Genomic DNA, 15,930 nt, shown 5'->3' on the forward strand with positions numbered 1-15,930 from the left:
CAAATTATCCCATGATCCTATTTTAGACACTTTGTGTCTCCCATCTATAGATGGGAATGTAATCCTGAGAAAGGTGGAAGGAAAGAGGACAATCCACAGCAAGGTGTATGGATTAAGTTACACTGGTGATTGGGACTCTATTGGAAGAGCCAAAGGACCAAGATAGGGATAGATCATCATGGAGAAAATTTATGTATGCAGTTGTTAGGAGTCAACAATGACTTATGGCACGTAATCAATCAAGTGGTAGGACTTGTCTGTGCATAAATTTAGCAACTAAATTTGTATTAATCATTGTGGCCTGCTTCAGGGTTTAATTGCACACAAACATGGTTGCTATGGAGATTAGCAATTTTACTTCAAGGTTGAAAAGATAACAGCAAATACAAGTAAACAAAACAGAAGCATGCCTGAAGAGTTTGACTTTAATAGGAGCATACAGGAAAAAAATGGTGCAAATCCACTGCAGGATTCCAAGATCTAGATTAGGTTTGTCAGCCAGTCCAGGTTCAAGGTTTCTTAGGTAAACAGAATTCACTTGGAACATCATGCAAGAGCCAGAGATCAGATGTTGTTTCCAGCAAAGGGAACACGGATCAGAGCTGTTTCTTAAATCAGATTGCAGTCAGCTGTCATCAGTCAAGAGATTTGTTCCCTTGCTGGGCAAGAAGCCTCACTGAATGACTCTGTTTTGTTCTCTTTTCACCAGGTGGAGGGACTGTGAGGCTTTACATCAGGGTTTTTCAACCAGTGGTACGGGTACCACCTGTGGTACATTGGCACCTGGCAGGTGGTACGTGACCATCCTAGAAAAGTGGTAGCAGGGGAGGGGAATGAGCTGAACCGGTGGCAGCACCGCACAAGCCTAAGCAAGAGATGGCTGCAGCTGCAGGGCTGAGCGGAAGCACCAGGATCAGTGCCAGGATCAGAGCTCAGCACTGATCCTGGCGCTTCTGAGCCCAGAAGAAGTGCCAATTAGCTGGAATGTCACAGCATCTCCAGCGTCTTGTGATTTACATTCAGATGCTTGGCAACTGATTCATATTTATGACGGTCACAGCGTCCCAGGGTCACATGAAGTGACCAAAACCTGCTGCAACCACCCAGCAGATGGGGGGGAATAAAAACCAAACACCCCCCCCCCGCTGCTAATCCGCAACAGAAATGTTCATAACAATAAAAACCTCAGACAGGAGGAAGAGTGCCACCAAACGGGCAGGCAGGTGTCTTGCTCAGATGTGGCTTGGGGGGCACTTTTTTCAGTGCCATTGTAACTTCGAACAGTCACTAAGCAAACTGTTGTAAGTCGTGGACTACCTGTACTTCATCACTTTTTTTCTTTTCTTTTTTCTTTTTGGTCATCAAGTTTTTGACACCTTGCTAGGCGACTGGTGGTACTCAGATGTTGCCATATCCTACAAGTGGTACAATGGGTGAAAAGGTTGAAAAGCCCTGGCTTATATTACAAGCATCCTGGAAAATCATGCTAGGACTTATCCGGTTGGGTTTTATTTTCGGGGAAACATGGTACTGAAGTTGTCTTTGGTTGATGTAGATTTGTAAAGAGGCAGATTTAGCAAATATATTGTATATATTTTTATACTGTATACAAAATGTGAAATACGTTTGTGCTATTATGTACTATATATTCTTACAGATCTCTTTTGCTGGCTGCAATACAATTTAGATACCAAGTTCCAATCACAACACTGCATTGGAATCCTACTACTAGTATCAGGCTCAATAATCTAGGCACTAATATTTCAGACAATGGGAAAGAAGAGCTTCAATCCAGTTAACTTTGTCATTGAGGCAGACTATCATTGCATCCCCTTTATATCATCAAACTACTAGGTTCTTTTCTACCCACCAGCAAAGCAATAATGCAGCAATTTAATAATTCATTCAAAATATCAAATCTCTGCTAATTACGGAAGTGCAATTTGAAATAAGCAGATTGGAATTTGTTCTGCTTAATCTATCACATGGATGATGCAGCTATAATTAACCAAAGTTCTTATCAACCATGATAAGAGCATATATAATTTATCTAATGGCTCTGGCTCTGGAGTTCTTAGTTTTGTCTCTTAGTTATTCAAAATCAATAGAAAGTAATACAACTGATTGTTGAACTGATCATTTATTAGAAATTCAGGCATCTATCATTTTTCTCAACAGTAAAAGATTTAATTATTATACATGGTGGAAAGAAGGATGCAAGCTATACATCTCGGAGAAAAAAAACTCTACAGTTGCACTATAGGTTTACCAGATTGCTTCAGGATACACTATTATAGTTTACAATTAAAATAAGGATTGAGGCCAGCCATGAAGATCCACAAGAATGAATGAGGAATAAAGAAAGTTCATTTTTTTCATGGTAAGGTTGTGCTTTTATAAGTCAAAGGGGAAATAAAACAAATTTGTCAATATGTGTTCCTATTTTTTAAATATTCAGCAGGACAAAGCAGAGAGAATGAAGGCAATGTGGCGATTTCTACATAAGCCTCTGCTTGAAAAATGTACAAAAGAATCAACTGCAGAAAAAAAATTATTGCTAAACATTTCATAAATCCTACTTAATGGAAAATTGTGAGTTTAAGGCATGAGCCCCTTTCCCTTATGAAAGTTTTAAAAATGTAACACTTCATTTAGTGAGGAATAAATGAAATTGGATAAATTATATAAAAGAATTACCCTGCATCATTTACATATTTGAAAGAGAAAAAAAAATTCATGCATGTAGAGCATGGTAGGTAGCACAAATGAAGGAACATCGATATATTATGTTTTCATGGCAGGGCCCTTTAACTAATCCGGTAGCACTGAAAAGCTTCTTTTGTGAGCAGCTATCTATCCGTCATCTTAATGCACACGGTGAAGTGACAGTAGTGTGCTTTGCACAACACTTTCCCCTTAGAACAACATTTTTATCAAAATTCTTTCTTTAACAATATCAAGAGTTTCCATTTTATTTACATTAGAATTTATCAACACAAGATAAAGTGCAAAGTCTCTCCCTCCCTACCCTCAATATTGTATTTGGCTAATTTACAAATTTATAAAATTTGAACACTGCTTCGTAAATTGTCTCCCAAGTAAGTCACCAGCTGCTTTGTTTCTTGAACAGAACTTTTTTTTATTTTATCAAAGTACGAAAAATACTCTTGCCCTGGACCACTTTGGCTTTAAGAGGTTTTCCTGACCCTCACAGGAAATTTATTATGGGCAAATCTGTCAGGTGGCAAATTTACAGCATTCTGTAAGAACACTGATGAGGCCTCTTCTTTTCAACCATAATTTAAAGTATTAGTTGCAAGAGAAAAGATTGAATTTAATGTAGGAATCTGATACGTAACGTTTACATTACAGAACCACACTTGCAAGCTGAACCACCAGACCGAGACTTCCTCCAAAACACTCCAGCCGCTCCTTGCACCAGGAATTCATAAAAATGTTGCTCCAGTACTAATTGTCATTGCACTTCTCCTTCCCTTTGCTCTTTCCTTCATTCCAGGGATGAACAAAATTTCTTGTGCTATTACTACTATCATTCCAACTACAACTAATGCACAGAGGACAACCATCTTTGATGAAGTTAACCTCATTCTAGAAGATGTGCCATATTAAACCCTTCGGCTCTGATGCAAAGCCCATTAAACAATTAAAGATCTTCTGCTAGCTTTCAGTGGGTTTGAAGGCCTTTGGTTCTTTGTGAGTTTTATTCAGTACTGCTGTAGTCAGTGTGCTCTGCAACTACTAGATAATGTGGGAAGTCACTCCCAGGCCAAGGTTTATTATTTAATAGCTTAAATCCAATGTAAAATTGATATTTAACAAGAGTCAATAAAACCACCCACCAGTTTCTCTGAATACACGCGTCAATCTGACTCTTTTTTTTTTCACATACACTGTTAATGTTAAGATATTGTTTTAGGATTAAAATCCTCTGAAGCTCAAAATGATGATCAAGGTTTTATTAAAAACACTATTAATTTGAAAGCTTCCTTAAATGGCATGCAGCATAATTTGCCATTTTTTTGGACTGCATGATGGCGTTTTTGGTGATGCAATACTAGATGTTCAAGAATCACAGGCAACTCCCTGAATACACACACACAAAATTATATGTTGTTAAAATTAGCCTCTAGCACTAAATGTCACAAACAATGGCCCTTTCCTTGTGCCAAGACATTTGTACAATACTTGATCTAGCTGAGAGTAAGGCAAATAAAGATATCTCTAAAAGTCATGTCTCGAGGATTCTAACATTAGTTATTCTGCACAACTTATATGAAAGTCCTCAATTTCCTCATAAAATATTTTGTTTTTATAAAGTATGACAACGAACATTGTTATGTGATTTAGGAAAATACTTTACTTAATCTGATCTCCAAAGCAACTACTGAACAGGTTGTTCATTGTAAACAGATGGTCGTTCCAATTTTTTATAGTACTTTAGTTGCTAAAATTTTGTTATCTGCATGATGAGCCCTTAACAGTATAAAACTAAAAGATTTACCTTTTTGATCTAGAAGACGCTCACTGGATGCCAATCTCTATTGAAAGATTATGTCATGGTCATTGCACTTCTAATGTGAATATTCTAGAGTTACAAATATCCAAATACAATTTTGTTACACATTCAGTTATAAAGTTCATTTAGCATATTTGATTTCTACTTTAGCCTTTCAGTGAAGGAAGCAGTGGGACTACTTGATGAACTTTAAAATGCAAAGTAGCAGTCTGACATATTTGTTTTCAATTATATATCCATATGTTTTTACATTTAAAGTGTGCATTAAAAGGATATATCCTACGGTGAAACTGAAGTAGATGAAAATATCAGCTTTTAAAGCGGCATTCAGTTAATTGCAGTAACATAAATTAGTTATCTATTTGCAACAAAAATAAAAAAATGGCTATATAAATGAACTTTTGCATTTGCTGAAATGTGTATTTTAGGTTTTCAGTTTTCTTAGAATAACAACAAAATGTAACTCTGAATTAAACAAGATCCATCTCCATGTTAATTATCAAAGTATCATTAAATTTTGGGGAAAAAAACCCTACTAAAACTTTGCCTCTTAGCACATTATAGAGTACATTTTACCTTTATTTGGACAAAAAGAAAAGAATTTTAATGTTTTTTAGGATTGCAGGAAAGAAGCAAGAGGTCCTTAATTCAACACTATTACTAAATGTAATATGAAAATTGCAGATGTTGTATAACTGCTGAATAATATCAAATACATCCAGAACATTACTGGATGTCTACAGGACATTTTAAAGTATATTTATGCCTTTGGAGATTGCAAAATATAATAAGAGACCAAAAAGATATTAAACTCCAAGCACATTAGGACTTACAGGAACCACCATTTAGACTATAATGCCACCTTCCCCACATAAGTAAATGAAGAACAAGCTTTATGTGTGTGCACTGATTATCAGGTTCTGGACTGTGGGCACAGTAAGAACTGTAGTTACCCTGCATTTTAAAATATGGTACCTAGAACAAATAAATGGCTCATCATGGCATTTGTTCTCACTACTAAAATTAAGATAAATTGAAGCCACTGCCAACTTTAGCCCTTCATTTATACAATTTGACACTACAGTTCCATTCTATATTGTGTGCATTTAAGTTGCAAAGGATCAAATAGATTATTAGTGTAAAGGGTTTGCTTTATAGCCTCATCAGAACCAGACTGAGATTCTAATTCCTTAAAAAGAGCTCATAGCATCTTAAAATTATTTTTAGCATATATCCTCAACCTTAAAAGCTCAGGAAAAGCATGAATCTGTGGCAACAGCTCTCTATTCAATAGTTTGCTTGAGAAACAGAAATATTTAACACATTAGAATTTGTGAAGTCATGACATTCTAATAAATATTAATGAGTTATGCCAGCCAATTTCTATGTTTCAATGTAAAAACCGATACATATATGCAAAAAAGCTAGGATTAGAAATCTTTAGCACCCATGAAAATCTGAGATATTTAGTCTTAAAACAAGTAATTTTATGTAGTGCACAAGTGGTGAGCAAAGAGAAGTTTTAAATTAGAATTTAGAAGTTTTGCCTGATCTATACCTTTAAATACTATGTGAGTATGATATGATCCTATTCAAGAATGCCAAACTCATGCATGGATTATGTTACAATCGGTGACATACGACAATTTCTTAAACAGTCATTACTTTTGACATCTTGAGGTTCTTTTAATCTTTCCTTCAGGTTAAAGACCATGCTTTGAAACTGCAGAGGTTTTCCCACACATTCTGAAATTAAGTATTATAAGATGGAGACCAAGTTTTGCTTCATTTTCTTATGTATATTTTAATTTACACAAAAAATCTTATTTTTTAAAAAAGTATTTATAATGCACCTGATGTTTTTTTTTAATATTACACTTGTTTTGAGTCCATAGTCTACCTAATTTTCATTCCAGTTTACTGCTTTCTGTTTTCTGATCCAATCTGCTCTTGTTGCTTTTTACCATGTAGATAAAGTAAGCAAGAGTTTCTTTTTCATTCACTGGGATGTTCCTGAAGTGACGACTGACAGTCTGAAAAAAAAAACAATTTTTTTAAATAAGCATACTTTCCTAGCAGAAGGAAAATACATGTGGAAATCACAAAGTCATCACTGACTTACTTCTGCCAACTGAGCTTTATTGAGACCAGGTCTGGTTTGTAATTTGTAATGTCTTTTGTAACGGCGCAAAGTGTTTACTTGAAGCTGAAACAAGTCAACCTAAAAAAAGTGGCACAATGAAAATATATATTTAGTTTAACTGACAACTGAAAAGAATTAAACCTCTATAATGGTTTGCATTTAATAGCAAAAAGCTTCTTCACAAGGTATATAAAGTTGCACATGTTAATCTTTCCCAGGGTTATGTGACAGGACAGCCATGTGACCCCAGGAAAATAATGCAGGTGTTTTAAGAAATTGCAAGGGCAACTTTAGTGCCGTAATGCGTTTCAAAACATTTTTTCTTCAAAAGCACTGCATTCCTAAAAAACTATGCAACAAAAGCAAAATATGGCAAACCCCGCTTCCTTGAAATTCTTTAACATTTACTTTTATTAGGAAATATGTAGATGATTACATGTATATAACATGTTTTCAGCAACATGTAAGTATTTTTGTTAAGTTTTTCCTTCAGAATTTTGAATGCTACAAAAACAGATATGCTTGCAATATGTTAATACCCAAAAGGTTGTAAAACTGAAAATTAGGAGAAAAGGACAATCAGATTAGGTGATTCATAAGGTTAAGCAAAGCAAAGCAAAAGGACTTGCTAGAGGTACAGGATGTATAGCATGGCACAAGTATATAGTGAAAGACAGATGCTGAGTAGTGAGAGATTCAGGACATATAAAAGAAAGGACTCGCTCAAACTTCATGTTTATTCAAGATATAATAATCATCATCAGCGTGATAACATAGGGTTCCTCTATAAAGCAAGTCAGAAATTAGCAGAAAGCTGCTGTGGCTGTTCTTGAGCTGATGATAACCAGTGGAAAGTTACAGCACTTCAGAGACAGTAACAAAACAGTTTTAATCTGCTGTATCCAAAGTTGCTCCATTTTCTAGGTGTCTTAATAAATATATGTATTATGCCACTTTTGGGAAGTGTAATTAAACTTACAGAAAAAAATAGAATCTGAACGGTAAATCTCATTTTTATTATTTAATTTACCTCTGGAACATCTATTTCATGCTCTGGAGAGTCTCCCCCATCATCACTGGTTTTCCTTTTTCTTTTATTTCGGACACTTTGAATGAAGTTCTTGTGGAAATCACATATATACAGGTGTCTTACCTAAAATTAAACAAGAAAAAAAATTAAATGGCACAATGCTTACAACAGTAAAAAGAACGATAAAAAGGAACTCTGTCAACTTTCACTGCTACAAATTTGAGTTCTTTTTTAAAAAAGGTTTTCATCTGTTCATCTAAGAGCCATTGCACATTAAAAAGGTACAGCAAAAAATGGGCTGCTTTCTTTTTGATTCATTGTGTGGAAAATGACTTCATTTCAGCCCATCTGCTTTCTTCAAGTTTGACAGTAAAGAGGCTGTTTCAAAAAAGGATTTACTGGGGTAGTAAGTAAATACGTTTAAAACTAAAGCTGTGGGCTACAATGTGAAACTGAACATGGAACAGCTGAATTTAGTTTTTAATGTCAAATTAAAGTCCTTCCTGTGGAGTTGATGGGTGTGTTGTAGGTCTGTATGCACAAATAATACATCTTGACATCAAAATGCAAGCGCCATGAAAGCCGGTGGAGTGACTTTGGGCCAGTCACACTTTCCCAGCCCAGCTAACCTCAGAGAGTTGTTGTGGAGATAACAGGAGGAAGATGTGTTAGATATTTTTATTTATTTATTTTAATTCCATTTATATCCCGCCCTTCTCCGAAGACTCAGGGCGGCTTACAAGCTTAGCAGTAGCCTTCATTCTATGTATATGCCTGCTTGTTAGGGCTTTCACACACACTCCAAGCGGCATTATTACAAAGTCAGCTTATTTGCCCCAAACAATCTGGGTCCTCATTTTACCTACCTCGGAAGGATGGAAGGCTGAGTCAACCTTGAGCCTGGTGGGATGCGAACCTGCACTAATTGCAGGCAGCTGGTGTTACTTAAGGAGGCATTAGCCCACTGCTCCACCAAGGCTCTATGTTTGCCTTCTTGAGTTATTTCTAAAAATAATGAAGGTGGGAAATAAGTAAACAAAATTTTTTTTGCCCTTATGTAATGTTACACATACAAGTAAGAAAGAGGAGAAAAGTACACTGTGACATCACAAAACACATTTTTTCATTTTCCTGTAATCTCAGCTTGCTGAGGACAAACTTGCTAATAAGCATGAAAACCCTTAAAATCAACTTTCAAATAAAAAAATAAAGTGTGTTAGAATTTAATAGAGTTAACAAGCCCCCCACCAAAACTAGTGAGGAACTATTATGAAAGAAATTTAGGGTGGCAGATAAAGTTGCGGGTGACAGTATTGCTATTCAGTACTGAACTGTGACAAATTCCAGTTATTATTAGCTCTAGGTTTGGATACTGCCTATAAGCTCTCAAGAGCTGTTTGATTATGTTGGAGTGTAAGTAAATAAATAAGCAACCAACACTCCCCAGGGACCATTGATAAAGGAATCTCATTGCTCCTGATTTGTCTATCTTTTTCTCTTATACACACACACACACAACACATAATACACATTCAATAGACAACTTGTGATCCCTTGGGGGATCATTTCAGATACTACCTTACTAGATTCTTTGATGCATTCAACAATGGCAGAGCTTCTTACATAGTTGAACGGTTATTTAAAATTCAGGAAAACATTCAGAGATGCATCTGCCTTGAAAAGTGACCCACACTGAGCTGTATAGTGCAATCTAACATTAGGAGCTGACCACAGGATATGCTTTATGACCTGTTGTATTATGTCATAAAATGCTTTATAATTTTTAGGTCATAAAATGCTTTATAAAATTTGCAAAATTTCAATTCCACAGGAGTCATGGATCCTGAATGCATTCTGTAAGTTAGCTCATCTGAAATACCTTGGTTCAAAACATTTTGATCTATGATGCATTGTTTCACCGTTGTAGGTTACAGACATGAGAGTTTTAGTAATATATATTTAGTAATATATATTTAGAATATTGCAGAATTATAAGATGGTAGTTGTTTTATGCATGAAAGGGATTGAATGATGCTGCAGAAATTTCTAGTCACACAACCTATTTACAGAGCCTTACAGTTAGTATATTAATGAAATGTATCTGATGGATAAGTACTTGCTTAATAAAATAACTCATTTAGTAGGCAATTAACTGTGACCATTTTGGATGCATTTCCCTTGAGAAAATTAACCCACAGTTAACATTTTTTACTATTACTTTCATATTTTAGGGGGCAGTAATTGTGCTGAAATAATACTGAAAGAAATGAAATCATTAAAGTTTATTCTTCTTATATTTTATTCCAGTTAAAGGCATTAACTACAGACTAACCTAACAGGCAACAGAAACATCCACTGGTACTTTATGGATTTTTTAATGTGGTGTTAAGGGGAAACTGCCTGGTAGTAACTGTAATCTCATTGCAAGTTTTAATATTTAAGTAAAGTACATTAGAAGAGACCCACTCCTTTAATTTCTCAATGAAGACAGATTTAATCTGGATTCTAATATATAATCTGAGCGAATTCAAACAATTGTTACTGCCACGTATAATGTCTCAGTTAAAAATGCCCAGTGTGACAGATGGCACAGTAACAATTGGCAGCATGTTAATTTGTTTGATGCCAATCAAGAAACTTGCTTACTGCTTTCAATTTGACCGCAGTTCACTGCTGGAGATTTGACAGTTTTTAAGTGAATTATTTCAAGACTACTAACAGCAATTAAGATGTCAAAAGGGTCTTTGGTTTTAATCTACCCTTAGATACAGAAGCACATCTATACATTACCCTGAAAATGAAAAGCAGCATATACATCTAAGAAATAAAACAACATTCTGAACTCTTTAGCTGGGCATTTTATTGGTTAACTTACAAATACATATATGAAGTTCTTTATTAATATTAGCGCCTGTAATTTCAGATAACAGATACATCACTATATGGCTATTGATTGGAAAGCAATCATTTTTTTCCATTCTTAAATTACAAATCATAAATAACTGGCCTCTAACATACTTCTAGTCTATTTTTATATATAATATTAACATTCTGCCCAAATATCAGAATTGGGTACAGTTTTTCTTATTTTAGCTATTTACTACAAACTTGCCTTTCCCATTCTTTTCTGATATAACATACTTTATAAACTTTAGCTATGAAAAGTAAGTACAGTTCAACAACAGCTGCAATCCATGCAGTTTTCTTTCAACAATATGAAGCTTGTGTTTCATTTTCCTTTCCTTTTCCCCGCTTTTTACCATCATGCAGCCCTAGAATTTCCAGGTAGCTTTATCAAAACCAGCTAGATGCTGCCACCTGCTGCGGCTTTGTGCTATTTTTTTGCCACTTCAGTTCTGAGTGAAAAAGAGATTAGTAACTTCGTCACTATTGCTATTAGGATTGCCCGTAAGCTAATTGTTTCATTTTCATATTTCATAAAAAAATAATAATAACACCATTCCCTAGAGACATAAATAGGATTTGAAAGGTGATGCCGTTTCAGGCCCCCTCTCTCTACACTGGCTTCTTTGCTACGATCACAAAGCGACATACTTTTTCATTTTAACGCTGCCTCATTCAGATTGTTCCTATCTCGTGGCTTCAGCGTAGGAAAACACTGCTTTGCTGACGCAGGGAATTCACAGCAGCCCTTAGAAGCCCATAAAACGCACCTCTAAAGCAGGGGTCTTCAAACTTGGCCCTTTTATGACTTGTGGACTTCAACTCCCAGAATTCCTCAGCCAGCAAAGCTGGCTGAGGAATTCTGGGAGTTGAAGTCCACAAGTCATAAAAGGGCCAAGTTTGAAGACCCCTGCTCTAAAGCTTGCAGCGCTACTACAGCAGCACAACGGAAGAGGAGAGGAGAGGTTCGGCGCACAGCTTGCAGGTGCAAGAGAGAAGCAAGCCGCGGCGAAAGCTTGGCCGGTCGCCACTTACACTTTTGTCAATCTCCAGTTTCAGCTTTTTCTGAGAGATGCTCTTTTGGATCCTCTTGCTGAAGGAGGCGTTGCCAGCCGGGCGGAGGCAACGCTCCCCATCGTCGATGAGGCAACAACTTTGTCCGTAAAAAGGGGTGGCGGGAGGAGGAGGAGGAGGAGGAGGACCATCCCGGCTATCTTCCTCTGTGCTGAAACCATTCATCGCAGCCTCCCCACCAGGCTCGGTCGAATCCAAGGGGCAGCGGCGGGATCAAGTTCGCCAGCCTCGGCGCTCGCCAACCTCCTCCCTCCGGCCGGCCGGCCGGCCTATCCCTTCCTCACCTTGGGACTCGGCGGGCTTTTAAGGAAACATCTGGGCGGGGGGGCGGGGGGGAGGGGGGAGCCGCCGCCAAAGCAACGCTCGCTTCGCCCGCCGCGTCCACCGGGCGGCCTTCCCAGGGGCCCCGAGGAGCCCCCCTCACGCCGCCATCCCGCCCAGGGCCGCCGGAAGCGCTCCTCCGGGGTGTGGGGGGTGGTGGCGGCTTCCCTCGCCTCCCCGAGGAGTCGCTTTCCCGCTTCAGCCGGCGGACGCGCTCCGTCCTCCTAGCCTGCCCCGAGCCACTGGGGAGCCCAGCCTCGCCAGCAGCCGCTCCGAGAGGCGGCGAAAGCAAGCAGGCTCCCGCTTCTCGCCTCCTCCCGACCCCCTCCCCCGGCAGCCGGCCGAGGTTTCTCGTCCCTTCGGCTGCCTAGGTCGCAGCCCGCCGAGCCGGCAGCCCGGGACGGGTGGGCTGTGCGCCCAGCCGCCGGCTCCTTCCGCGGAGCTGGTTAGGCGGACGCGACCTGTGGCTCCGCCGGCGGAGAGGCCAGCAGGCCAAACGGCAGCCCAACGCCCGCCACCCGCTCGGTTCCCTCGCCCGCCTGGCTCTCCGTCTCTTTCCCACTCCCTCGAACACAAAACCTGCCCGCTCCGCCTCTTCGCCTCCAAGCGGAAGTCCCGTCTCCGGGCAGCCAGTGGTTAGTGCAGCTCGAGAGGCGGGGCCTGGGCTCCCCGCTCAGGCAAGCTATTGGCCGAGCCGGCTGCTCGTGCCGATAGGCTACGCTTCCTGCGCGAAGGGAGGCAGCCGGAGAGGGTTGGAAGTCCGTGCTCGGGGACGGGCTGGGGGGCCGCGGGAGCGGGAGTTGGCGGGAGGCGGATGGGGAGCTCTTCAGCTGCCCCGGGGTGAAGCCAAGCCTTCTGCAGGGACCCGCGCGCAAGAAGCCGTTCGCGAGAGGTCGGGCTGGCCGGGGGAGTTCGAAAAACCCAACGGCTCTCGTTGCACCTCAAAAGGCGGAGCTGCCTTGCGGGCGCTCGGGCAGTGGACTTTGGACCAGGAGCGCTTTGGGCTGCTGCCAAGGAATAGAGCAGAGGTCTTCAAACTTGGCAACTTCAAGGCTTGTGGACTTCAACTCCCAGAATTCCTCAGCCAGCCTTGGCTGGCTGAGGAATTCTGGGAGTTGAAGTCCACAAGCCTTGAAGTTGCCAAGTTTGAAGACCCCTGTAATAGAGCATCCCCTCCGGATGATCGGAGCGCAGCGCTACCCGTGAAGGAGCAGCCGTGAGATCCCTGGGAAGAAAGAGAAACAGGAACCGGGAAACCAGTAGGGTGGGTAGAGGGAAGGTGCGCCGCGACATGGGCGCCCCGGAGAACCAGGGTAAAATAAAGGCTGGCAGCATCCTGTACCCCCATAAAGACTCTAGAGCAGAAAACAGCGGTCTCACTGATTTTGGAGGCTAAGATCCAATGATACAAAGCCTTGTGAGAAACGAACGGGAAAGCTGGTGAATCTCTGGAAGTTTTTACCTTACAGTTTTTCGCCCGAGTAACTTTTCTTCGAGGTGTAGGCGTGTGGGTACCCATTGCACAAGCTGGGTTAGTCTATGGAAGATGTGTCTCGAACTCATGACTGTGGAACCATATAAAGGGTTAATTTTGCTGTTTCCGAGGTTGAATAGCCGATTATTGGAATTTACTCCACAACTGAATGCAGTGATGCTTGGGCAATTTTGGTGAATGTTTTTGTCAGCAATGCATTTGGTCTGGCTGAGCTATGCACAATTGGCCAGCTGGCCCCAAGGCCAGTCTTCATAGAACACGTTACCTATAAATAAGAGTATCAGAGTACTAATATCCCCTCTTGAAGGTATGCAAATAAATGAATGCACATTGCTTTACTTTTTGAATAGCCAGGAGAAACGTGGAGCCAAAAGTAACTTAAATCTTGTTTAGTTCTTGAGACTTTACAGAATTCTACAGATCTAGACCTTTTTTCTCTTCATGACCTTCAGATATATTTCATGTTTCTTTTTGCTGAAAAATATCTAGTAAGGAAGAAAACTATGCAGCATTGTTTCCTTCAGCCAGGCGTGTTCAACCAGTGGCCCCTGGATTGCATACAGCCCTGAACAGCTGCAAACGAGGCCCCAATATTATAACATTATTATTTGTACCTAATTTCATTATTTTTACAAATAACTCAAGGTGATGAACATATCCAACACACCTTCCTTTTATTTTCTCCACAACAGTAATCCTGTGAGGTAAATTGGGCTGGGAGAGTGTGACTGACCCAAAGTCACCCAGCTGCTTTCATGGGTAAGGCAGGACTTAAATTCATGGTCTGTCATTTCTAGCCTGGTATCTTAACCACTAGATCAAACTGGCTCTCACTTTTTATCACATATATTAATATACCTATATATAACACACATATAACTCATATAATATCACATTATTATATGATTTATATACATAACTATATTATATATTTTATATGTGGTCCAAGACAATTCTTGTTCAAGGTGACCCAGGCAAGCCTAAAAATTGGATACCCATGCTTTAAACAAAGCTAGCAACTGTTCATCTGGAAAAGCCCTCTATGTTTTACCCATAATCCTATCACATATGTGTCTTGCCCAACTCTGGCTTCCACATGATTTTGCCTTCATCTTTCAGCACATGTATGAAGCAGCCTTCAATCACCTTTTGCTGTTCCAACTGCGTTTGTCCTGTTAAGCTAAAGCAATGTGTAAAATTGGATGGAACACTTTGGTATTTCTTAGCCACTTCAAACGTGAACATTTCCTCTCTGAGTACCTGAGCACTGTCTTCTGCCATCTTTCTAGCCTTTTCCTTCCAGCAAAGTAAGCTGCATACAGCTGTCCAAAAGCCTACAGCTTTACCAGATATTTGGTGAATTTGGAATTTTTGAATAGGTTCAAGGTGTGTGCTTTTTACCTTGTCAAATGCAACAAAGCAAAAGAGCTAGATCACCCACGTCAATACCTTTCTTGGCTCTATATATGCCCATTTCCCACATTATTTTCCTGACCTTATAAAAGTAGACCAGGCAAACAGCTTACATTATTTGTACTTGCATTATTGAGATAGAGATGAGCGATTTTGTCTTGCAAAACAGTAGATACTAGTCCTTCCCAACCAGGGATGTGTAATGCTTGTGCACGATATGCATATGCCGGGATGTGGAGCACCAGAAAGCCTGCTCGTGTCTGTCTCAAAGTATCTTGACATCAGTGCGATCTGGTCATTTTGTTTTCCAGGGTGAATGTGGCACAATAAGGAATCCCCCCATTCCCCATCATGACAATATTTCCTAAGGAGACAGCTACAGCATGTGCACCTATGCCTAATTCAAAGCATCTTTTCATCCTTCTTGTATTTCTTGATAGAAATAGATCTTAGAAGCCCCTATATTACGTAAGATAACTGCTGGATTACTACCAAAGGATCCATTATTGCCATAATAAGCTTGGAAGTGCTACATTACAGTTTATGATGTGAACATAAAACCACAAGCCAACATAATTATTTTTCATGCATCCATAAGGAATATGTCTAAATTAACCACTTATAAGAATGATTTGACATTTGAAACAAAACAGCCTGAATAGCTCATTTTAAAAAATGCTGTCATCTTAACAGTATCCAGACATCTTCACCAAAAGTAGCTATCTTGTTGTATGAAAAAAATGATTAGATTAATAATTTAGCTAATTATACAAAAAAAGCCCGGCCCCACACGAAGAGCCAATTCAGTTAAGGGATAAGGCATCAAGCTAGAAACCAGGAGACTGTAAGTTCTAGTTCTAGCCTCGGGCATGAAGCCAACTGAGTGACCTTGGGCCAGTCACTTTCTCTCAGGAAGCAGGCAATGGCAGACCACTTCGGAAGCCTTGCCAGGAAAACCACAAGAATTTGTCCAGACAGTCTAAGAATCAGACATGATTGAATGGAAGAAAAAG

At 39.6% G+C, this 15,930-nt stretch overlaps 1 protein-coding gene across 1 annotated transcript; it reads right to left on the reverse strand.

Moving 5' to 3' along the window:
- Window positions 1-982: 982 nt before the first annotated feature.
- Window positions 983-12,553, reverse strand: SAP30L (SAP30 like). Its single transcript, XM_083350897.1, has 5 exons — window positions 11,650-12,553; window positions 7,711-7,833; window positions 6,660-6,758; window positions 4,523-6,570; window positions 983-1,415 (listed from the first exon to the last, which is right to left on the reverse strand). Exons 1-4 carry the CDS (start codon window positions 11,851-11,853, stop codon window positions 6,445-6,447), a joined length of 552 nt encoding a protein of 183 aa, XP_083207023.1. The 5' UTR covers window positions 11,854-12,553; the 3' UTR covers window positions 983-1,415; window positions 4,523-6,444.
- Between the last annotated feature and the right edge of the window lie 3,377 nt (window positions 12,554-15,930).

The sequence above is a fragment of the Vipera ursinii genome, assembly GCF_947247035.1.
Source record: "Vipera ursinii genome assembly, chromosome: 2".
Lineage (NCBI taxonomy): Eukaryota > Metazoa > Chordata > Lepidosauria > Squamata > Viperidae > Vipera > Vipera ursinii.